Here is a 25,631-nt window from a genome sequence, read left to right on the forward strand (position 1 = left end):
GTTGTGGGTGCTGATTCAGTAAACCAGGGTCAGAATAATTAGCACTTAAGTGTGGTGTCAGGTTTAAAGACAGTCCTGGCCAACTCATGTATCAGAACCACGGGTGCCATGTGTGCAGACAGAACCTTGTCGATATATCAGGAAGAGGGATGGAAGGAGCCATTGCGTACCACAACAGACACATCTGCGTGTGAGCATACACCAATCCCATAACCTCTGCAGCTACAAATGTGAGAGATGATGCATGGGCTTATACATCCCATGCCACAGGCTGTCCCCAAGCCCCGCCCCCTGCTAGAGCTAAATGGTGCTGAGCTTAGAGTTGCTGGGGAGCAAGGGAAAGAAAGACTCTCAATGCCTAGTAGAGAACGGGCTTCCTGGGCTCTTGCAAAGGATCAAGCTGTCTGACTTGGAATTCACAGCTAAGTAGTGATGAGGTTCATTGCCTCTGTAGTGACCTCTGGCTTCCTCCCGTGTGTTGTCCAGCATCAAAGCATGTTGCTATTCAGAACTCTCCCCAGAGGCATGCAGGCCACAACAGGGTGGTACTCAGATCTACCTGCCTAGCTGTTCTCAGACACAGCTGACAGGGCTCCTTCACGGGCAAGGATATGGCTGGAAATGCCAGTGACAGGTGTCCGTAAGCCCAGAACTCCTTCTAAGCTCTCAATGGGCCCCTTCTTTCTGTCATCTAAACAATGAGACCTGAGGGGCAGCTGAAAAGGTGGGGCTCCTTAGAACAGCACCATTGCACACACTAACTAGTACCAGGCAGGTAGGGACACTGCCCACACTAACTAGTACCAGGCAGGTAGGACCACTGCCCACACTAACTAGTACCAGGCAGGTAGGACACTGCACACACTAACTAGTACCAGGCAGGTAGGACACTGCACACACTAACTAGTACCAGGCAGGTAGGACCACTGCACAAACTAACTAGTACCAGGCAGGTAGGACCATTGCCCACACTAACTAGTACAAGGCAGGTAGGACCGCTGCCCACACAAACTAATACCAGGCAGGTAGGACACTGCACACACTAACTAGTACCAGGCAGGTAGGACCACTGCCCACACTAACTAGTACCAGGCAGGTAGGACACTGCACACACTAACTAGTACCAGGCAGGTAGGACACTGCACATACTAACTAGTACCAGGCAGGTAGGACCACTGCACAAACTAACTAGTACCAGGCAGGTAGGACCATTGCCCACACTAACTAGTACAAGGCAGGTAGGACCGCTGCCCACACAAACTAATACCAGGCAGGTAGGACACTGCACACACTAACTAGTACCAGGCAGGTAGGACCACTGCACACACTAACTAGTACCAGGCAGGTAGGACCACTGCACACACTAACTAGTACCAGGCAGGTAGGACCACTGCACACACTAACTAGTATCAGGCAGGTAGGACCACTGCCCACACTAGCTAGTACCAGGCAGGTAGGACCGCTGCCCACACACTAACTAGTACCAGGCAGGTAGGACCACTGCACACACTAACTAGTACCAGGCAGGTAGGACCACTGCACACACTAACTAGTACCAGGCAGGTAGCACCACTGCACACACTAACTAGTACCAGGCAGGTAGGACCACTGCACACACTAACTAGTACCAGGCAGGTAGGACCGCTGCCCACACACTAACTAGTACCAGGCAGGTAGGACCACTGCACACACTAACTAGTACCAGGCAGGTAGGACCACTGCACACACTAACTAGTACCAGGCAGGTAGGACACTGCACAAACTAACTAGTACCAGGCAGGTAGGACACTGCACACACTAACTAGTACCAGGCAGGTAGGACACTGCACAAACTAACTAGTACCAGGCAGGTAGGACACTGCACACACTAACTAGTACCAGGCAGGTAGGACACTGCACAAACTAACTAGTATCAGGCAGGTAGGACACTGCACAAACTAACTAGTATCAGGCAGGTAGGACCACTGCACACACTTCTGAAAATGGCCTGGGCCCTATCCCAGAAGGGCAAAGCTTGGGAATGCCTGATCTTAAGAAAGGTGATTCTGCTGTATATCGTGTTTGGGAACAGCCATATGAATTCGTTTTCTACTTTTCTTCCTTCTCTTCTGTCTGTCTGTCCGTCTGTTTGTCTGCTGTCTGTCTATCAATCTATCTACCTGTTTGTGAGGAGTTTTGTTACACTGCCTAGGATGGTCTTGAACCCCTGGGCTCAAGTCATCCTTCTGCTGAAACAACAAAGGTGTACCATTCCTTCCAGGTGACTGTCTTCCTTCTTATCATGGTTAGATTTTTCTGGGGTGAAAAGTCCCTCAAAAATCCCTTCACTACTATCCTCCAGAATGGGCACTGATCCTCTAAGAGAAAACAAATCAAATGAGAAGATGTGACTTCGCTGGGTCCCAGTGTCACAAAGACTTCCTCTTTTGAAGGGACTAGATTTCAGAAATGACAGAATCAAGTACCTTGAATCTCGCGAGGAATGGGCTCAGACCCACATCCTTTCCATGACCGTTGTTGGGTGAATTCTCCTGCCCGGAGATGTCCCTCAGTTCCACACCGGCTGCTGTGTCCCACAGGAATCCAGAGAAGCAGGGGCCCTGCAGTATAGATGGAAACATGGTCTTGGTACAAGAGCCACACAGCAGAGAGAAGAGCAGAGACCAAACACACACAGCAGCAGGCTCTGCTTCTCAAGGTCACTCACACAGGGTGTTAGCCACAGGGCACCCAGCACCATGCCCATGCAGAGTCTTACTCATGGCCAAGGCTGCCCGTCTCCTCCCTCTATGGCAGGAGGTATGGGGAGCATAGCACAGGACCAGAGTCACTTTTTAAACCCTCATATGCTACAAGGCAACAGCCTACATCTCCATTTGACAGATGAGGCCACTGCTGCTCAGAGAGATTGAGTAACTTCCCTAAAGCCCCACAGCATAAGTGCCAAGGTGAGGGTTCAAAGATAAGACCCTGAGGGGCAGGCATTGCTTCTTGATAAGTCACTGCTTACAGAAATGGTGCCCAGCACCCAGTCATTTCTCACCTGGTATTTGCCGGACTAACAGAAGTCCGTGCTAATGGTTCTAGTGACTTGAAACTGAACAAGGGCCCTCTGCACATAGATGGGCAGGGATGCACACAGGTCTGAAGCCTGGTTCGGAGGCCCTGATGAGGAGGTGCAGACAAACCTAGGGTGCAGTGGGCACAGTTCTGGGACACCTTCTGGCTCTAGGAATCAGAGAAGTAGCTTCCATGCTGCCTCCTTCTTCCTCTGCCTCTGGGAGCTTGCAGAACAAGAAAAGCTTCGGTCTGTTTACTCCAGCCGAGCCACTGCTAGCCACCAGGGCATTCCTAAGTATGTGGTACCAGGGACAGATCAGCAGGCCACCAGGCTACCAGGCCAGCAGCACTTGTCACTGCTCCTCTTTGTTGAAGTAACCCTGGCCACCTCTGAACAGCTGCTGTTACACATACAACGTCAACTCAGATCCCAGACGGACATCTGACAGGTACCCTTGAACAGATGTGTTCAGGACAGAAATAGGGGGGGGGGGGCATGAATGTGAGCCTTTTATGCTGTGCAAGATCCCCTTGCCCACCACTAAAGCAGGCACTAGTTTAAGCATGGTCACACCTTGGTCTCAGTCCAGCTGTGTCCAGGAACCATAGGACCCAGGCAAGCCCTGCAGGGTGTCTAGGGCTCATGAAGAGAGAGAGAATGAAGCCATGGGCTCTAGAGTTGAGGCTGTTGTTCTGCTTATTGTTCTCCGAGGAGAAGTTCCGGGGCATCACTCATGCCATCTGCCTAAAAACCACTCCAGCCCTAGAATCCTCCAGGACACGGGAGGAGGAGGTTTCCTGAGATGACTCCCTTCTGATGCACCCCCTCAGGCCCAATTAACACACGCCCAGCTTCTCTGGACCTTTCTCATCCCTACACATCTTCCTTCTGACCCCCTCACAGGCATGGGTCCCAAATATGATCTAGGTCATATTATGCCAGGATGGACATAGCCATAGAAAAGCGCTTATGCCAGAGATAGTTCACTGGACTCAGGGTAGATTGCCACTTCCAATCACAGGGGCCTGCTTTGGGGAAAATAATTTCTTCCCACATCTCTCTGCTTTCTCATTGGAAACTGGCCCTCCGGTTGGTACCTGGATATGACTCCAGGACTCAGAGACACAACAGCTGGTCAGCATATAAACTGTAGATGGCCATGGATATATGATGTTTGACTCACATTGCGTTGAAAATTAATTCTTGGATCTATGCATTTTCAAAATTAAGCAAACCACACATGCCATTAATCTGGGTGGCTCTGACCCACTGAACTCATAATACTCCATGATAGCAGGTGGCCAGGCCTAGATATGGCTGCAGCCCTGGTCTGTGCTCCGGTACTGAAGTACCCCAGCACTCACTGTTTCCTCCTATACTGGGGCTGTCCTGTGAGCTAAGGCAGAGGCTACAGATGACATGGTACAGATGACACAACCAAGGCCAAGAGCCCTCAGTAACCACACTCTGATGACCTTGGCTCCCCTCCTAAAGCAACGTGAGCTGACTCGTTCCACTACATGGCTGTAACTTGGTGAAAGAAGCTGTGGTATCCAGCAGTTCTTGAAAAGAGAGGTAAGAGATAGGGCTGGTCTGCTGGTCTGATTTTCCTCACACATACACAAATAACCCCTCATGAATGATTTTCTGAATGAATGAGTGAATAAAGATGAATGGACTCTAAGAGTCACATGAATTTTTACACACTGATATCCATGTGAAATGCTTTAATAATAATAATAATAATAATAATAATAATAATAATAAAAGCAATGTGGCATTGCTTTTTGTGTGGACTGAAAGGAAGGACCCTGGGCTACGTTCTGAAAACCAGATGCAGCCTGCATGAGCTCCTTTCAGCCCACTGTGAACTCACTGTCCACTGTGAGGATGTTCCCACTCCTAAACAACAAACCCAGGGAAAGGAGAGACACACAGTTTTCAGTGGTCACAGAAAAGAGGAGGGTCTTACAGTCAATATGAATAAATGGACAGATAACTTTAATTCAGTCTCCATTGACAATTTAAGAGCCCAAATTACAAGTATCCATTATGTAAATACAATTCATAATGTTGTAGCTGAAGAGGTATAGTAGAACCTTAAAAATATCTGCATTTGTGCAAAAATCATAAAAATGTTTTTCAACTCAAGTAATTATAAGAAATATTCTTAAAAATATAAGAACCTAGGTTAGGGAAATGGCTCAGTCAATAAAGTTCCTGTTACCCAAGCACAGGGAGCCCAGAACCCACCTAAAAAGCTGGATGCAGTGGCCTGTGCCTGTAACCCCAGTGTTGGGGGAGAAGGCAGAGACAGTGGATCCCTGAAGCTCACTGACTACCCAGTCTGAATCTGTGAGCTTCCAGTTCATTGAGAGATCTCTGTCTCAAGAAAATGAAAGACAGAGAGCAATGGAGGAAGACACTGGATGGCAACCTCTACCTTCACTCCCCCCAAAATATAAATTGCTTTTGATTTGTGGGAAATATTGTGTTTAAGTACAAAAACACACAGGGCAGTTTGTGCAAGGCAGGTACCTTCTGGAGCTGACTCGAAGGCTTCTCAGCAATAACAGACCGCCAGCATCCTCGGGACCCCTTCCACTTTCGGATGTTGGGCAGGATCGGCTGGTTTAGCTCTGTACAGAACTGCAAAGACAGAAGACAGGTCAGTGAGTCTGTGTCCCTGGACACATCCTTAGAAACTAGTCACAGTGATTCTGAAACAACAACAGTTAAAGACCCCCAGGAGAAAGTGTTCTTGACTCACATTTTTCCCTGCATGTGTGTGTGTGCATGTGTGTGTGTGTGTGTGTGTGTGTGTGTGTGTGTGGTGTATGCATAGGTGTGTGAGAGAGAGTATACACATCCATGCATATTCATGAGGAATCCAAAGGATGGCATCCTTTGAGACAGGGTCTCTCATTGAGCCCTGAGCTAGGCTGGCAACCAGCAAGCCTCAGCAATCCTCCTGCCTCTTTCCTGAACAGAGCTGGCTTATAGGCACACACAGTCATGGCCACCGTTTTGTGTGGATGCTGATATGAACTCAGGTCTTCATGCTTGCACAACAAGTATCCCTACCCACTGAGCCACCTCTCCAGCCCAGTTCTTGGCTTCTTCTGAGCACCACATATCTGAGCTGCTCTTCATCAGGCCTATCTAGTCCCATAGTGCCAGCTTAAACCGCAGTCTTGAAGACGCCGAAATCTATATCTCTGGTTCAAAATTATCTCCTAGAGTTTTCTATTATTGCTGATAACTCCACATTTTGAGATATGTCTTACTATATAGCCAAGACTGGCCTGAAACTTATCACCCTCCCGCCTCTGCCTCTGAGTGCTGGGATTACAGGTAAGTGGCATCACGCCAGGCCCTGCCTGAGCTCTGAGTCACACTGCTAACTTTAGCCTCTTTCACATTCATGTAGAATCCTCCAGTGCTGCCTAAGCATCTACTTTCTCTTGTCCCAAAGGACCTTCTTCCCCTCCCAGGCCTCTGTCTCACCTGTGTTCTTCACATTCCTTTCCTAAGGGCTCCTTTCACTCCTCTCCCCAAGCCTAGGAATTCTGCTGTCACCTGAGTGTGAAGTCTCTTTCTTTCCAGTCCCACTGTTGGGGCCTCTTTCAGGTCCCACTCTCCCTCATGGAGACACTGCATAGCTTCCGAGCCATCTCAACCCACCCACCAGAGACAGTGGAGCACACCGAGGCCCCACCCTATGGTTTTTCTGTGTGATCCGAGCGACAGCAGCATCACCGTGACCTAGATATTACTAGAAATTCTCTGACCATGTAGTAGGCCTGCTGGATCAGAACCTCCTAGGTGGGACACAATGATCCACCTTGTAACCAGAAAATTGGGTAATTAGGTTTGAGAACAGTTCTGGCTGCCTCAGTTGGCCTACGCACAGACCCTGGAGGCTGTAGGGCTGTAGACAGCCCCAGAGAGCACCCGGGCTGGAGAAAGCTCCTTTCACACCCTCTGGACAGCACACAGTCATACAACTGATGGCCAAGGGGCAGACTGGGGAGTTCTGATGAGACACAAGCAAGGACTGGGTCCATCACTTCACAGGAAGTGCTACAGAGAAAATAAACCAGGTGGTGGGCGGTAACCCGGGAAGTTGGCTTAGGAGTTGTTTTTACAGTCATCTAAAATGTCTGTGTTTCCCCAACAGTGGACGCTGTCAGGATGAAGTCTGTGCCTTTGTAAACCCTTCCCGGCACAGAAGCCGGGAGTTTGCTAGTGAGTAGAAAATATAAGTGGACACTAATCTTCAAATCCATGCCAGACAAACAGAATCTCCTGGAAGTTCCTACCTCGGTAACTGTCTCCATTTTAACCGGGCATTTGGCAAACAGGTGTATTTCTGCATTGCTGTGTGTGTGGGAAGTGTCTACCCAGGTGTATTGTCACCAGAAACTTTCATTGGTTTTACCATCAACACCACCTGCTGCACAGCAATGGAGGACAGTACTATTCTGGGCTAGTAAGAAGGAGAGATGGGGCAAATCCTCTTGGCCAAAACCCATCCTCTGTTGGCGTGGTGTGATTGTAAACATGACAGGTTTTCAAGTCACCTGAGAGACAACCTTCTGGGCGCGTGTGTTGGAACTTCATGAGGAGATTAATTTATGTAAGATCTACCCTAGATGTATGTATGTGACATCATTCGCTGGCCTGGGGTTCTAGACTAAATTCAATAGGGAAATGCAAGCTGAGCACCGACGTTCATCACTCTGATTCCTAAGTGCAGACAGAACGTGACCAGCTGCTGTCATGCCTTCCCTGCCATGATGTGTGCAAAGAACACGGTGAAGCACACGCTGGGGAGGAGAGGAAGGAACCCCTCTGGGATGACAGAATAGATGCTTACATAGGACTGGATAACCTTACATGACAGTTATTCATGAGGGACTCATCGGTACAGCTCAGGCCAGGCGCCAGGCATGGCATAGTGACACATACCTGTAATCCCAGCACTCAGGGGCAGAAGGACAGTGATGTTCAGGATAACCTATGCTATAAGGCAACTGTTTACCCCCAAACCGTGAGCCAAATGCAATCCTTCCTTCTTCCAGATGCTTCTATCAGGTAATATCACAGTAATGAGACAGGTAACTAATTCAGATGGGAAATAAAATGCTCCTAAAAATGCAGTTGCGATCTATATAAAGATAATACATTTCTGTGAGTTCAGATTTAAAACTCTTTTATCCATTGGTAAACTCTAGAAGCCCAAAGGAGGCATCATCACTGTGAGCCATCTTAATTTAAAACATGTGCAGCCTGGCCCGTGCCATCCTCTTTCAGCCCACACAGCCCATTATCCCCTGCTCTGTCCTCGTTCACATCTCTACACCACTGAAGACAAACAGAACCCAAGAAAGTGAGGAGAGAGGCAGATGACTTCCTGATTTTCAGGACCAGAGTTAAATAAGAGGTAGAAGACTCGTCTGTTCTTGGACTGGAAAGGAGAACTCTCTGTCTATAAAGAGACGACTGCACTTACAGTTCACAGCTAACCCACACAGTAGGACTCCTCTCAGGTCCTTGCTGATCAAAGTGAGGTCCACACACCAGCAGCATAACCCTCAGCAGGACCCTGAGACGTGCTGTTCCCAGGATGAGCTGTGAGCTGGGGAAGCGGTAGCACGTCTGCCTTCCTCCTGGCCTCACTCTGGCAGAGGCTTCACGGAGCCCACAGCTGTTCATGAGCAAAGCACCCAGACCATGTGGTTTTCAGTCCACGAAGACACAGCTGGCAAGCGTGCTTAATGGGAGGGTCAGGAAATGTGTCTTCTCTGCTGCATCCCTTGCCTGACAGGAGGGTTGGGGTGTATCAAGGTTAGAGGGGCTGGGGTCAGGCTCTCTCTAAGATCCTTAGATCCCAGCAATGTCAACAGGAAGTAAAACCATCTTCAGAAAGTGTGTTGACCATGAAGAATGGTGTTCTTTTTAGTTACAAAGAACAATTTTCTATAATTTGCAGGAAAATGGACACATCTGGACCTGACTGTATTAAGTGAATTAAGTTCATTTCAGGAAGACACATGCCAGATTTTTCTTTTCATTTTTGGCTCCCAATTTTTACAGACATGTAAAATCATGTATGCAAATATAATATTAAAGTAGAACCAAAACTATTTAGGGGAGTAAGGGCATCTAACAGGAAGGGAAAGGCATGGGTACGGGACAAGAATATACCCAAAGGACATTATATATTCATATGAGAATCTCTTTATGTAACCCAGGGTCACTTATAATGAATATACATCAATGGGACTGAGAAGCATCTTGTTAACTACTCTCAACCTGGACTGTGCCTAAAACTGCTTAAGTCCACTGATTCTTAAATATTCTCTTTCACCCACCCAACCAAAAAGAAAAAAATAATAGCCTCATGAGTTACAACTGGGTCACCTGGACAGAAAGACCAAAATGGCAGGAAAGGCTGAAGAAATGTGTGCGTTATACAAAAAAAGGTGTCCCTGTAATTCTGATTTTTTTTCAGTCCTAATACCAACACACCACTCTCCTTCATATCTCAAACTCTGAGGTCTAAATGATTATCAACCTAAATCAGAATTGAGCTGGCTCCTGCTCGTTTGTAAACTAACTATTTAGTATTATTATGGGAGCATAGTAGGGTATGCCAGGGCACACGTGTGGAGGTTCAAAACACAACCACATGGAGTTGAAGCTCTTCCATCTTTACCTATCTACGCTCAGATCTCTCTCCAGGCTTATACCATCACTTGCCCCTCTTGTCCTTAGTATAGTTAATTAATAAACCCTGTTCCTAATTGACTGACTCTGGGGTTAAGGCAAGGTTGAAGGTTGTGACAAATTTCTCCATGCAAGTCTCAAGTGTGAGAAGCTCAGACAAGCTTGCCAGCTGCCACTTTCCTTACTCACTGTCTGGGAGGGCAGCTTTCATTCTTGGAAACAAAAACCATTTTAGCTTTTCAACCCCACACCTTGAAAGTGTCTGAGTGTGGCTCTCTCTGCAGCTGATCCATGAGCTCACAATAGAACATCTGAGGGAGCCAGCAAGGCGCACAGCAGGCATGCAGTCGTGCTTGTTATGAGTAAGTCAACGGGGTTCCGCCCTCTACTCTCTCCCCCAGCATGAGTTTCAGGGATGACCAGGGACAGAACTTGTTTCTCTAGCATCAGCCCAGAAGGGAAAAATCACTTTTAATATTCGTTCCACGTCAGTGACCAGAAAGATAATCAGTGCTATAGTGTAGATAAAAAATGTACCCCAAACCTATGCATCAAAAGCATGGGTCTACCCCATTCCCTGAAGGTGGCTCTATGGTGAGGGGGTAGAATCTTCAAATGGGGCTAACAGAAGAATAGGGTTTCTGGGGTCATGTTTCTGAAAAGATATTGGCACTGTGGCCCCTTCTCCTTTTTGTTGCTTCTTGGCTCCCAGGAGGTGAGTAGCTTCCTCCTCCACTTCAGGTTCCACCTTGCATAGGCCCAAAGGCCACACAGCCAACTGGTCATGGAATGAAATGCCTAAAACCATGAGCTGAAATATTTGTCACTGTCACCGAAAATGAATATAACCAATAATGAAGAAATGATGGGAATTATTTGATCACCACTCCACCATAGGTCTTGGCAACAGGAGGTCTCCCAGTCAAACCTCTTAATGGCAATCTACAAGACGCCCGGGGCACTGACATTGGGAAATGTCAAGATAAGAGACTAGGGTGGCTGCAACCTCAGTGCTTGCTGCACGCTGGGTCTGTTCTGGACCAGCTGCATGCTTATCTCTGCAATTACCTAAGGGCCCTAAAGCTGGAAACAACTGCTTTTCTCAGGAACCTTTGTACTTTTTTCTTTACTTTGACCTCCTCTACTTTCGAAAAAGAATATCCTTTAATTTGATTGGCCATGACCGAGAAAGAGAAATGACAACAGTCTTCCAACCTTCTAGGTTTTAAGCTTCCTCTTCCAATCACGTTGAAGAAAGCCCTGGCTCTGTTTATTTTTTTTTTATTTTTTTTTGGGTTTTTCGAGACAGGGTTTCTCTGTAGCTTTGGTGCCTATCCCGGAACTAGCTCTTGTAGACCAGGCTGGCCTCGAATTCCCAGAGATCTGCCTGCCTCTGCCTCCCGAGTGCTGGGATTAAAGGCGTGCGCCACCACCGCCCGGCCTGGCTCTGTTTATAAAGATGTATTGCGAATGGTGAGCACACAGTTAATGGGAGGCAGGTATTCTAAAGCCAACACCTCAAGGCTACTTCATCCTGCTTCCTGGAAGGATGGGGAGGGTCGGCTCCAGGATGAAACCTCAAGATCAGATTTCCAGATGAGTTTATTTCCCTGAATTGGGATTTCATTTGCTTTCCTCATTTTGGACGTGACTTCCCTTTGACAATGAGTTTACCATACGATGAGAACGATTTCCTCTGTGCTTTCAGTGAGGCCACTGAAAATCCAATCTCTTTCAGTGGATGCAGTAGGTGGAGTGCTCTCTCCTTATAAAGATATATTACCACTACAAAGAGAAGACGCCCAATCTCAGCTCATGTAAGGTCAGGGAGTCGACTTTCATCGGAATATGATACATGGCAAAAGACAACGCTTGTCGAAATCTTAGTGGGGAGTGAGGGCTCATCCTTATCAGAATGTTTCGAGTACAGGACATGACATGATATTAGAAAGCAGTAGCCCTCACGAGGTAGGCAAAAGGAATGAATGGCCAAAGTGTATAAAAAACATCAGCCAGTTACATAAGAAAACTAAGCAAACACTAATTACATCAAGTATAAACTAAATAGCAACTATGTTTGACCTTCTAAACACAACAAACCTATTGTAAAGTTTCTCTAAATTATCAAGCCTTTGGAAGGCCACACTGCCTGTGAGACAGAAAGAATCTTCCTTGAGTCTTCCTTTGCTCGGTTCTACTGGGAGTTAAGTCTTTGGTGGAGACAGGCAGTCTTAACAGCCCTGGCACATGTCTCAGGCAGAAAGCAGCTCAGCACAGTCAGAGAGCAAAGCAAAGAGCATCTCCACCTCCCCTTTCTCCAAAACCTTTATAAAAGGAAGACAACTCCCTGGACTATATTGTTTAAGGATGCGCACTGTGTTCCTACACAGCCGAACTGCAGCTATCTTGGCTCAAATGCAAACAGGGGTGCTGGGCTCCAAGGCCTCTCTGAAACCCACACGCAGCACTGCCTGCAGGATCTGTGCCCAGAGACTCTGGGATCTGTAGAGAAAGCAGAGAAATCCATTTCAGTCCCTGCTACTCAGAGGCCCAGAGAGCAACTGGCTTTTTCCAATAGCAGAGAAAGAACCCAGGAAGAAGACAATGGCACTGTCAGAACGCTGGGGCCTGGTTCCCCCAAAAAGGGCCTACACCAGCTCCCTCAATGCCTCCTGAACCCCACACCAAGCCCCCTTTCTAAAATGCTTAGAACAAAAGCTTACTTTTAATACTAGGTAGTGATTCTTGTAAGCTAAATCCAAGTAAATCCACTAATGAGAACACTCAAATACCTATTCATTTACAAGCAGGTGTGCTTCTGTTTAAAAAAAAAAAAGAGTGAGCAGGAAGAGTCACAGGAAGGGAAGGGAAGGGAGACATTTCCTAAGAGTCTCGCACAGGGCAGCCACTTCACACACATGGACACATTCTTTCCAGCGTGCCACAGCAGCGGTTCCTCTAGGTAGACAATACTTCCATTTGGCTCCAAGGGTTGACATGACTGGGCCAATCACTGCCAGCAAGGGGGCCAAGATAAAAAGCCAGAGTTGGCCAACTCTATTGCTCCAAAGCACTCAGAAAACATTAGCCAATTGCCCCAGAGGACAGTGTATGCCTGCCTTCACACAATGGCTGTTAAAACTACAACGCGTTAGTTCCATGGAACTGAAGTCTGAAGAGAAAGTGCCCTGCTGAAATCAGCTTTGCCAGTGATAGCCAAGAATGCCATGCCCCAGATCAGTCTTCTCTCTGATGGGGACCATAGTCATCCTGTGCCACCTGCCCAAGGGTTCACAGTATAGTAAGGGACCCCTGTTCTAAAGGCTCTGTCCTGCCCTCCTCTGTCCAGAGAAACCATGGCTGTCAGATCCTTCAATATCACATGTCATAATGAGGGCAGCTCCTCAGCCCCTCTTTCCACAGGGACCAAAACAAAGTTCCAGATGGATGTCCATCCTTGTCTAAGCATCCTTACTCCACAGAGGAAGATAACGAACAAGCAGCCTCATAACCATTTAAGTATTACCTGCTTGCACACAATCTGTCTGCAGTGGCTGTTGGCTGGAAATCTTTCCGTGTTCCCAAAAGACAGCAGGCACAAGACAGTAACGTGTACTGAGGAAGGACACACACACACACACACACACACACACGCAAGTCTTTGAAAGGAAGTTTTTTCAAAATCAAGAGAACTCATAGAGATTGAAGGAAAGTTAGAAATGTGGATAAGAACACTCCTTATGGATTTTATGTTCAAACTGCCAGCCTGTCATTGTGCCATCGTCACCATCTATTTCTACCTTTCAGAAACAGTCCCCAAACTCCCTGCCTTCTCTCGTGGTCTGTGGGAGCTAGACTTCATCTTACGTGGTAGCTAAGATCCGGTGGCAATCTTGTGTCCAACTACTTTGTTTTTGTTTTTATTAAATTGAGGTTAATGGCTGGCATAAATAATATAAGCCCGGGTAGTTTATAAAGCAAAGATGGGAGAAATAAGTGCAATACCACTGTGCAAAGACCATCAATGCTAACATTTCTAGTAAATTCTTTCGAGGCTGCTTCCTATGAATTTCATCAATAGGCTTTCTCTCTCTCTCTCTCTCTCTCTCTCTCTCTCTCTCTCTCTCTCTCTCACACACACACACACACACACACACAGAGAGAGAGAGAGAGAGAGAGAGAGAGAGAGAGAGAGAGAGAGAGAGAGAGAGTCTGCTTTTCCTATAACTATGATCCCCTCACCCCTTCTCTGAGACAGCATCTCAGCATGGAGCTCAGCAAGCTAGCCTCAAACATATGATCTTCCTGTCTTAGCTCCCCAGTAGAATTATGGGTAACCGCCCCCTGCCTGAATTATATGTACCACACTTGTAGAAACTCTCCAGAAACCACTTACTGGGCTCTGCAAACCACTATCATCTACACAGCATCCCCTGATAGTGAAAGTCTCATTACCTGGCAGGGACATCTGCCTTTCGGGGGCGTATTTCACTCTAAACATAACTCAAGTCACCTCACAGGCTGGCGAGCGACCTTCAACCACTCCACCCTCGCACGTGCAAAGTGCTTTTTATCCACACATTTAAAATATCTTAAGAATTTAAAATTACACTGTCTGTGTTTCCAAGAGTAAATTGAGAGCATTTTGCTTTGTTTTAAAATGTACCTGTGGTAGATGGCAACACAGGGGCCTGAAGAGGACACGGCCAAAGACACACGCCCCCTCCCGGGACCTGAGACCAGAAGGAGGGTGACACTTTCTCTTTGGCACAAAAGAGAATCCCCACCAAAAAGAAAAAAAAAACCCTTTTCTTTCACCGGGAGACAAACAATGCTTCTCTCTCTCTCTCTCTTTCTCTCTCTCTCTCTCTCTCTCTCTCTTCCTCCTTATAAATTTCTCCTGATGCCAGTCTGCATTTGCTAGTACCCTAGGGTAAATATAAGGCCCCTAAGTACCTAAGTAGTTTGGTTGTTTTTGAGTTTGACAGTGTCATTTGATCACCTGCCTAGAACTCTGTGGAAATGTCTGAGGTCAGCTCAGGTGCTTGCCACAAATCCACCAGATCACACCACTGCTGCCACTAGGGTTTTCTTCCCAAATGCACCCTTTTTGGGCCATGTTCATTACTTAGGAGCAAGATCTGCATTCTTGTCCCCTTCATTCTACCTCAAAACCCACCTCCCCGTGGGGATAAAGGCTTCAGTGCACAAAGGCTGGAGGAGACATAAACATTTGGCCCACAGCAGTTCTGAACCTCCAATAGTTAGGAAAGAACATGACTGCCTGCCCAGCCTAAGCTGGCTAGGAACAAAGCCTGGGGAACAGAGGTGGAGACACAAGGCTAATCAAATAAGAGCCTAAAGCAAAACGGTACCTGTGACTCATGCGTGACTCATGCTCCCAAGACCTGAGGAGAGAACCCTGGGTGTATATATGCTGCTGGTGGGGAGCCTGCCTCCATTAGAGGAGGCTGCTGTGGAGGCCAGGTCTGAGCTCCTAACTCAAGAGGGGTTGACTAGAGAAGGAAGAGGGGGGAGCATTTCAGAAGCAAAGGAAGCATAGAAAAGACTGCAGGAGGGAAAGCATGAGGAGTCGCTAGAACAGAGAACTATTTAGCTGCAGAGAAACAGAAGAGGCAGGATGAGCTTGTGGGGGTCCTAGCCAGGCAAGGAAAGACTGTAGAGAGGGACCCTGCAATCTCAAGGGCTGCACAGCTGCAGTGCAGAATGTGGGTTGATCTAATGGGAACAAAGAGGTCAGGGCCCACAGTGGGGAAGTAACTCAAGATTTCTCTCCTCACACTTAGAAGAGGACTGCATGGCCCAGTAATTCTTCGAAAACTGGAAGGGAGGGAACTGGAAGCTCTTTGAAGTGAGGGGAGGGGGCGGATCAGTTTTAGGGCAAATAAAATAAGCTCTTCTTTTCCCAATTAGGCACTAAACTTGTGAGTAATGATTGAAACTAATTATTCTAAGTGGAAGCAAGTCTAAAAATAGCAATGCGTTTTGAAGGATTTTGCAGCTATTTTGGGAGAGCGTGGGGGAAGTTGCAGGCAGCCTGAAGCACATCCCACAATAGAGCGAAAATACTGGGATGGCCATGCCAAGGTTTACAGCGAGCACACTCACCCTCAGAACCTAAAGTTTCAATAGCCCAAGAAACACGCTGGTAGTGAGGGCTGAGGAGAGCTGTCTGATAGTTCCTGCCCTCATGCTGAAAGCCCAGTTCAGCAAGACCTGTCAAGCTGTGGGTTACAACATGGAACTTGTGATCAAATGCACTTGCCCTGAGCTTGCAATGCACGTCACCATTTCTCCTAAGACAAGCCTTGCCAAGTTAGCCAAGCACACCCCCCTCCTTTCCAGATTCTTCCTTCTGCTTGGATGTCAGAAGAACAGGCTGGGAGAACATGGTCAGAAGGAAGAGGCCGTCCCTCCCTCCCCCAAAACATCCTACAACAAAGTGATTAACAAGAGTGTGTGATGATAAATCATTCCTAAAGTTTTTTTTTTTACACTTAATTTGTATGTCTATGTGTCCTTGTGAACATCTGCCATGTGTGAGGAAGGGATCAACTCCCCTGGAGCCACAGTTCTAGGTGGCTGTGAGGCACCTGAGGTGGGTGCTGGGATCCAAACTCAGGTCCTCGAGGAGAGTAGAAAGTGCTCTACCACTGAGCCATCTCTCCACGCCTATGTGGTTAACCTTGACCGTCAACTTGACCAGACTGAGAAGTGCCTGTAAATTAGTAAAGTGGGCCTTGGGGTATATCTGAACACATTTCTAAAAACATTAACTAAGGGGAGAGGATGGGACTGGCAGGATCCCCGAGGCTGGGAAAACGAGATCCAGCTACGCCAGCAATCTCTCCATCTACTTCCTGGCTGCCACAAGGTGCAGAGCCTCCTGTCACCATGATGAATGGAGCCAAGGACTGGGGGTTAAACCTCAGAGACCATGAGTCAAAGTCACCCCTGTCTTAAGAGCTGTAGGTCAGCAATTTCTGTCAGAGTGATGTAAAGTAACTCCAGTGGGGTAAGGATCAGAGATGGCAAGAGAGAGGACAAGAACAGAGGAAGAGAAGATGCTGAGAAGCTGAGAAGCGAGGAAAAGGCAGCAGCATGAGGCAGGGCCAGTGCTCTGGAGGACAATGCCTTTAGGGCAGAACAAAGCCGCTGTTCTCAGGAGCTCCCAGGCCTTTTGTGTAAACAACCAAACATGTTTAAGCTCCGGTCACACTTTCTTGGTCTTACATGTTGACATCTATCTTCCTCTCTCAAGTTCTCTAGACTCCGGAGCACCAACACTACCTACATGTGCGTCTGCGAGGGACCCAGAGTTGTTTAGGAGTTGTCACATTAAACAGAATTAGCACTTAAGAAACCTTGGGGGAATGGCTCTGGCTGCCATTAGCCTTATGAAATGCCAGTCCCCAGCTATTCTAAACTGTATTTATATGACCTGCTTCCCTCTGCAATAATCATAACAAAAGACTTCAGCGCCGTGGGTGAGCGCATTTCCAGTTCAAGACGCTTTCTACTTAGATTTGCATTGTACCAAATCCTACTCTCTAAAGTCTCCACTTCCTATTTTCGTCCCAGTAGACTTTGAGTGTTCTTTCCTGCGTGGGCAGCGAAAGATAGAGAGCCCCACAATTTTTCACTCCCAGAGGCTTGGTGGCAGCGAGAAGTGGAAAATGTCTGAGATCCATTAATTCTTAATTTTTCTAGGCTAATGGGGAAAGAGAAAGCCAAATCCCCATGGTGTCTTTCAGTCAAGTTGTTTTCTCATTAAATTTCTGACCAGGTGCAATGCCAAACTATACAATGTTAGCTTCTTGGGCTTTTCTGGATCCTTCCAGGATACAGGTGGAAAATGGGCTGAATGCAAACTGGACAGAGAGGATTAGAAAAAGGGTACCAAAACCAAGCCGAACAGAGGGCAAGGGTTGCATCTTGGCAGCCGTGGCAGTGCTTGCAGGACAGGGAAGCCACGCCACATTAATGTGTCAGATGTCCAGCATGTCTGTCCAGGTCCAGCATCTCAGCTCCCCTCTGGAGCACATACAGCTGGTCTTCAATACCCACGGATCCCACACTTGTATTTGTGGGTTCAACCAGCTGTCAATTAAAATTACTCACAAAGAAGTACCAGTGTGCATACTGAACGTGTGCAGGTATCCTTCAGCCTTGTTCTCTCAAGAATACAGACATTTGCAGTGTTTGTATTGCACTGAGTACTGTAAACTAAACACGATTAAATGGAATGAGAGGATGCGTGTAGGATACATACACATACTTTGTTATTTGGGGGAACTGGTGTAGAGGGGTCCTAGAACAATGCTCTGAAGATACCAAAGGACTTCTGTACAAATACTAGGAGAGAAGGGTTACCCTAAAAACGATACAAACGAGAGACTGAACGACATTAGAGGAACCAAATTCTAATCTTATATTTCTCTCCCAGCTTTTCAAATTCTAGGAATTTCATGTACCCATGGTAAAAAATATCACTCAGTTGGCTTAAACTTTACCCATGTAGAAGACACAGGCTTTCTTGTCTCCACTCTCGGCCCCTTCTTTTCCATAAAAAAATCTCATTAACCACTGTTACCAAAACCTCAAAACTGCCCCTGCCTCGTCCTGAAATGAAGCACAAACGTGTTACATCTCTCATTCACAAACATATTCATACCAACTAAATGACAAAAGGAGACGTGCTGCAGAGAGAATGCAAACCAACAATCAAAGAAGAGCAGCCAATTCTCCATCTGTGGAGACAAGAGGGAGGAGAAACTGGCTATGCCGCAAACCTGCAGTCTTCCAGGCCAGAAGCCTTGGAAGTTTGATTGCCTTCTCTAGCAACTTGTGAAAATAGCGGTATTTAGGCAAAAGCCCAGAACTTCTTCAATTTGGGTGTTCTGTATCATAAATGCTGGGGATATGCATTAGTCCTGGCACTTCTGGTTCCTGGAGATCTGCAGCGCTAGAAGAGTCACAGTGGGAAGACGATATGGTGAATCCTCTGTGCGTCTGTAGGACCATCTACATAGAGAGCCACTCCTAAGATCTCCTGACCATCCATCTACATAGAGAGCCACTCTTAAGATCTCCTGATATCCATCTACATAGAGAGTCACTCTTAAGATCTCCTGACCATCCATCTACATAGAGAGCCACTCTTAAGATCTCCTGACCATCCATCTACATAGAGAGTCACTCTTAAGATCTCCTGATATCCATCTACACAGAGAGTCACTCTTAAGATCTCCTGATATCCATCTACACAGAGATCCACTCTTAAGATCTCCTGATATCCATCTACATAGAGAGTCACTCTTAAGATCTCCTATCCATCTACACAGAGAACCACTCTTAAGATCTCCTGAAACCCATCTACATAGAGTCACTCTTAAGATCTCCTATCCATCTACACAGAGAGCCACTGTCAAATAAAAACACTAGGGCAGGGGACTCAGAGCAACTCAGAGATGAAGAACTGTTTGGCTTGCTTTGGCTCTCTGCTTCCACCCTAGTTAATTCTGTATGATGTATCTGTATTTCATGGGCAAAGTTTAGTGGAGCAGGCTTAGGAATGGGCAGGAGTGAGTGGCAGCAGTCATGTGTGGTGGGGAAGCCATGTTTAGGATCAGGACACAAGTCTTCCATCCCTATATCAGTACACACTTCTTAATCACTACCCAGATGGGTCAAAATCTCTTAAGCCAGGTTGAGTACTTCCCAAGGACTGTAGAATCTTAATGCCCAAACTAATCATCTCAATGTCTTTGAAGGTCAATAAAAAGATTTTATCAACTATAGGAATTACTCATCCTAAATGCAGAATTGACAATTTGTTAGAATGCTCCTCTGAACTATTTCTTGCAAAGCAAACTTTAAGGGCCAGCTCAGTCAGGATATTTTGCCACTGAGAAGAACATCCACAGTGATGTCTCTAATGACTCGGCAAAACCAGCTTCACCTGTATGCCCTTTGTTTCTTTTCAATGACCGACTATTCCAAACTCTGCCGAATACAAAGTCATTCTTCAGAAACCAATGAATGGATGAAATATTCATGAAAAGCCTAAGAATTTTCTAAAAAGAGTGAACTGAAGGTTCTTTCCAGGACTAACATGTTGCTTGCATCTCTTGATAAGATAAGCACTGAGGATGGACCAAAATGTCAGGAAACTGTAGAATACCTGTCACATGGCTGTCTCAGCATCTATGGGTGGTGTCGGCCATGTGCAGCCAATGTGAGGGCCAGTGCTGATCTGAGTGTGTTTATTTTTGTTAAAAAGTGGAACAGAGACAAGCAGAAGTCTTCCAATACTGAACATGCCACAGCAGCCATCTTCCAAGCAAACATACTAGCACGGCAGCTTTCACACATTTCTCACTATGGCTTCGAGCAAAAGATACAATTTTATGTGACAGTCTGATATGTTTGATTTCTCTCTGTCTCCCTGTCATTCAGCTATCCAGTCCATAAACCTACTCACTCACCTAACCATGTATACATTCATGTGCCCATGAACCCATATACTGAAACATATGCCCAGGAGAGACATACTAAACTGATTTTGACATCCAGTATTTGAGAGTCAGACACAGTGTCTGCTCATTACAAAATCCTTGCCATTGCTAGACTATCTTGGATTTTGTCATTTTAGTTTTCCCTTGTGAAAATTTTGTTGTGCTTTCTGCAGATAATTCCTTAAAGTTCATCTCAAACCAAAGAAACTGTGTCATAAGGCAGAACCAGCTTTAGGACACTAAGGAAATATGTTCAAGTCACTCTTAAGTAACCTAATAGATCAGATATTGCATTTGGTTAACATGGCAGTGTCCACCCCAGGAATATAACCAGTTGTCAAAAGTCATTTGTTCCAAGGGTGATTGATTACTAGACTTGCACAATAACAATGGAGGCCAAGGGCAGTAAAATAACATATTCAAGCCAGGAGGAGTGGTGATAATCCCTATAATTATATGAAACCCATGATCTCAACATTCGATGATGAAGGCAGGAGGATAAGAATTTCAAGATCATCCTTGGTCATATATTAAGTTCAAGGCTCGCCTGGGCTACATGACACCTTGCCCTAGAAGAAAAAAGAAAGGAAGAAAGAAAGGGATGGAGGGGAGGAGAGAAATGCCATATTCAAAGTGCTGAAAGAAAATGACTGCCAACCAATTTTACAATCAGAAAAACCGCTTTTCAAAAGCTGCAATAGAATAACATTATAGATAATCAAAATCATGTAAACTTTTTGCAGAGACTTGTCTGATGGGAAATACCCTAAAATTATAACCAGTATAGTGATATATCTGTAAAGGAGTAATAGTGGCACTCATATCTTGGCAGTAACCAACTGCTCTCTAAATGTACTAAAGGCTCAACAGGAGGAAATCATGCCTGGTACTGGAAACCTGGCCAACTACTCAGGGCTAGTGAAGTCATGGATCTTAGAGGAGAACATACTATGACTGGCATAATTCTTAACTGCATTCTAAAATGTATCCTTATATCTACATAAAGTGCAGCTCTGAGCTCATCAAAGAAGCTTCTCTTTGCAACAGATGGATACCATTATAGAAAACCCCAACCGGTCAAAATGCAGAGATCAACTGATCCTGGGATGCCAGCCTCAGAGGATACATCTACAACACAACCCCTGCACCTAAGGCTCAGAAGGATTGCAGGAGGCCAAGGACTAGAAAGTCTGCTGTGAGGCCATGACTCCTGGAAATGGCAGGGAGACTGTACCCATGGTACCTCAACAGCCTGGCTACTTAAACAAGACCTGAACAAGGACAAGGCAAATAGACATGCTATCACAAAGAGGGAAATCTCATGGAACCCCAGCCCCAGACAACGAACTACTGGGAACTAATGACTACTGAGGGAAGGAGAATTAGTCTTCTCCAGGGGTGAGCCCTCTAATTGTCTATCCAATACCAAGTGATCAGCCCTAAATTATGTACATACAAGCAACACTAAACAAACTGACCATGTTGTATTTATATATTTATGCATTTATATATAATACATATATGAAATTACAATATATATATATATATATATATACAATAATAAAGAAAAAGGAGCCATGAGTTTAAGAGAAAGGACATGGGTGGGGTTGATGGGAGGAAATGGAAAGGGAAAAATGATATAATCACATTTTAATAATTTAAAAATAAATAAGTTATTTAGGTTAAAAGCAAGTGATGTCGCACTAATGGAAACCTTAAGAAGAAAGACCAACAGCTTTAAAAGCAAGTGTGGCTGTTGTTATGGGAGCCTGTTCCTACTCTCTTATTAGCTCATTTCAGAAGCAATGGCAGGGGCTGGGGTGTGGCTCGGCTGTGCAGAGCACTCAGCACGGACAGGGTCCTGAGTTCCATCCCAGAGCCATGGGGGCAGGGACCGTAGAAAACAGCATACATAGGATTTTATTGTTGGGCCTAGAGTGTTCAAAAGCACAATACATTTATATCAATAAAGTAAAAATGAGTTAGGAAGACATAATGATGCTTCTTAGTAAGGAAATCACACCAAGTGGTAACTCAAATCCACAGCACAAATAATCAGGTGTGATTACAGAGGCTTCTCAGAGCTAATCTAGGCTTGCTCTGCTTCTTGCCATCTTTAAAACACATAAAAATACAAAAACAAAGAATGATAACAATGCATAGTCCGCCTGTAAAATACATATGAATATGTACAACACTAGCATAAAATGGGGAGGAAGGACAGAGTACTAGAGCACAAATGTTTCTACAGCTTACTGGAATTAGGGGCATAAATCTGGAAAGTGGCTATTATAACCTTGTGAATTAAGGTATCATGATAAATTCTGAAACAGCCACTAAAAAAAGAAGACAAGAATAGATGTGAAAACAGGATTAAAGAAGTCAAATGCTACATTATAAATATTTACTTAAGCTAGGTGTGGTAGGTTATGCCTATAATACTTTCCTTCAGGAGGCTGGGGCAGGAGGATTGCCACAAGTTCAAGGCTAGTTTGGGCTACATAATGCGACTGGTTACAAAACACCAGTAAATAAAAATAAAATAAAATAAAATAAAAAGGGGAAATATTTGCTTACTATTTAAGAGTGAAGTAGTGGGGAACAACACAAACAGAGTAAAGACAAAAACGCCAGGGTGAAAAGGTGGACACACACATTCCACGTTGGTATTCACAACATTGAAAGTGGATGGATTAAAACGTGGAGATAATAGAGCTATAGAAATACCAAGACTCAGCAATATGCAGCATACAGAGTTACAGCTGACACTAAAGCACAAGTAGAAAGTGACAACAAATGTGTGTATCATGCAAAGGCTAACTATGGTAAGTCAGAAGAACGGACTGCAGTCAGGTGTGGTGGTGCACACCTTTGATCTCCTAGCACTCGGGACGCAGAGGCAAGCATATCTCTGAGTTAGAGGTCACCCTGGTCTACAGAGAGAGTTCCTGGACAGCCAGGGCGACACAGAGAAACCCTGGCATAAAAAATCAAAAAAGAAAAAAAATGACTTTAAAACAAAACCCATCACTAAAAATTAAAGATGATGAAAGGGCAATATATAATTAAAAAAACAAGTGATTAGAATGATATAATCATTATAAACCTAATAATAGGGCCCCAAATACTTGAACCAAGAACTGGTAGTATTAAAGGAACAGGTAATTCACCAACAGGAGTTGAATGGATGGTTTGACTAGTCAGGTGATTGACAAGGACACAACATAATTCAAAAACATGAACCAAGGAGGCCTACAGTCGCTGTAAACATCTAGTTATACACACCTTCTGATGTACACCTGGGTGCTCTCCAGAGAGATCACACTGGGCCAGGAAACATGTATCAACACATTTACAAAGATACAAGTCAAAGAAGACATGTTCCATGATCACAAAATAAAATGAAATGAGAAATTAATAAGAAAAATAAGTTTAGAGAATTTACAAATGTGTGGAAATTAAACAGTTCACTTGGAAATACCAAAAAGGTTACAAACAGATCACAAGGCCATGTAAAGATATGGATAAAATATGGATAAAGCTGAAGATGGAATATGCCAAAGTGTAAGGAACTCATCTAAGGCAATATTAGAGATCAATTTACAATTGGGGGCGTTTTTACACCAGTAAAGAAAACTGAGTTCAAATCAATAATCTAAGCTTTCAAAGCAAGAATAAGCTAACGCAAACGCAGGGAGAAGAAAGCAGTAACATCAGAAGACAGAAAACAACCCAGGAGCTGCAAGCTCTCACAGAACATCCCCTACTCCCCTGCAAACCTTTTGCCAGGGCTGTGGCTTTCCACAGACTGCAGAGCTAAGACAAGCCACAGGGGAATGGACCTCACTCAATGCAGATGCTCCCCTTACTTGTACCTACTGTAGTTTCTGCCTGCTTTGGCTGTCCCTTGGGGCCTTGCAATACTTGACTGCATCTTAGCCAGTTTATAATGGTAATGGAGGAAAGGTTAATTTGATATAAGCTACACAAGCATGATCCGAAGTGCAGACTGAGATAGCAGAGATGGGAAGGCATCTCCAGGTGGGCAAGTCAGCACAGAAGAAGTTGTAGCCGGCACATGGACTAGGAACTTCACAAAGGCGTGAGACACCGTGACAGGCCAGCAACTCTCTCAGGTTGGTGGTAATTGGAAGTCTTAGTAAAACACAGAGGGCTGGCTTCTCAAGGCAAAAATAAAGCTAGTTCGCCTGCGCACATAGACTTGAGCAACTTCTGATGGGCCAGGCCCCTCTGCTCTTGAGACATGACTGAACTGGCCTCTGTTCTTTTTCTGTAGACCCAGTCATGGCCTCTGCAGACATCTATGATCCACATGTACGCAATCTCTGTTCATGTCCTCTATAAATAAAGACTAAGAAGTAGTGATTAGAGCATGCAGGAAACCAAATTAAGCCATCAGAGGAGTGCCCCCCCCCCAATACAACCAGAAGGCAAAAGATGACAGACATGAAACTCCCCAGAGGGGTTCAGCTGACAGGCCACACATGCTCCAAGGGTGATTGATTTCATTTTCCTGCCAATTCATACTTCTGTGACTTCGAAACATTTTTAAAGGTAGCTGTAGTGGCACATGACTCTAATCTCAGCACTCCGGAGGTAGAGGTAGGAACTTAGGGGTCTAAAACCAGCCTCAACTACTTGAGATCCTGTCTCAAAATACCCTAAATAAAAAACAATTAAAAGATATTTTTAAAGATAAATCAATAGATTTTCAATATCAAAATATAGGTGTGCAACAATTACTCAAGACATTACATACAAAAATTTTAACATAATAATTTAACAATAACCTTTACTAGCAAAAAGTGAAAATTTAACATACACTGTGTATGTGTGTGTGTGTGCTCTGTGTATGTGATCACTTAGGAGGTCAGAGGACAACTTTCAGGAGCCAGTTCTCTCCACTAGTGAGTTCCAGGGATTGAACTCAGGTCATCAGACTTGCCATCGAGCATCTCTACCTGCTGAGCCATTTCTCTGGCCCCAGAGTGAAAGTATCTACAGCTGAAAGTGCTTTGAATTAGATAAGAATTTGGCTAAGGTGAGCTATGATTTACTAGCTTATTAATATTATTAAACAGGGACCAGGCGGAAAGGGGGATGAAGCCTGGCTATGTGCAATGAGACTTATATTTGAGGAAGTGCCAGCAAAGAGAAACAGGGCAGTGGCAAAGAAGAAAACAGGTCAAGTTTCAGCCCATGTCGGGTTGCAGGAGAGCTAAGTAAGTCTGATGGGCTAAGAATGTGAGCACAGATGCTCTGACAGCCAGAATACACCC

At 45.4% G+C, this 25,631-nt stretch overlaps 1 protein-coding gene across 1 annotated transcript in view; it reads right to left on the bottom strand.

Annotated features, from left to right (window-relative positions):
• Nucleotides 1–25,631, bottom strand: part of Eepd1 (endonuclease/exonuclease/phosphatase family domain containing 1) — a 107,237-nt gene that overhangs the window by 9,989 nt on the left and 71,617 nt on the right. The window contains exons 4-5 of the mRNA XM_075966494.1: nt 5,600–5,710; nt 2,466–2,600 (exon numbers count right to left, since the gene is read on the bottom strand). Of these exons, the coding sequence (XP_075822609.1) occupies nt 2,466–2,600; nt 5,600–5,710 (246 nt within the window). The remainder of the gene's footprint in view (nt 1–2,465; nt 2,601–5,599; nt 5,711–25,631) is intronic.

The sequence above is a fragment of the Microtus pennsylvanicus genome, chromosome 3 (assembly GCF_037038515.1).
Source record: "Microtus pennsylvanicus isolate mMicPen1 chromosome 3, mMicPen1.hap1, whole genome shotgun sequence".
NCBI lineage: Eukaryota > Metazoa > Chordata > Mammalia > Rodentia > Cricetidae > Microtus > Microtus pennsylvanicus.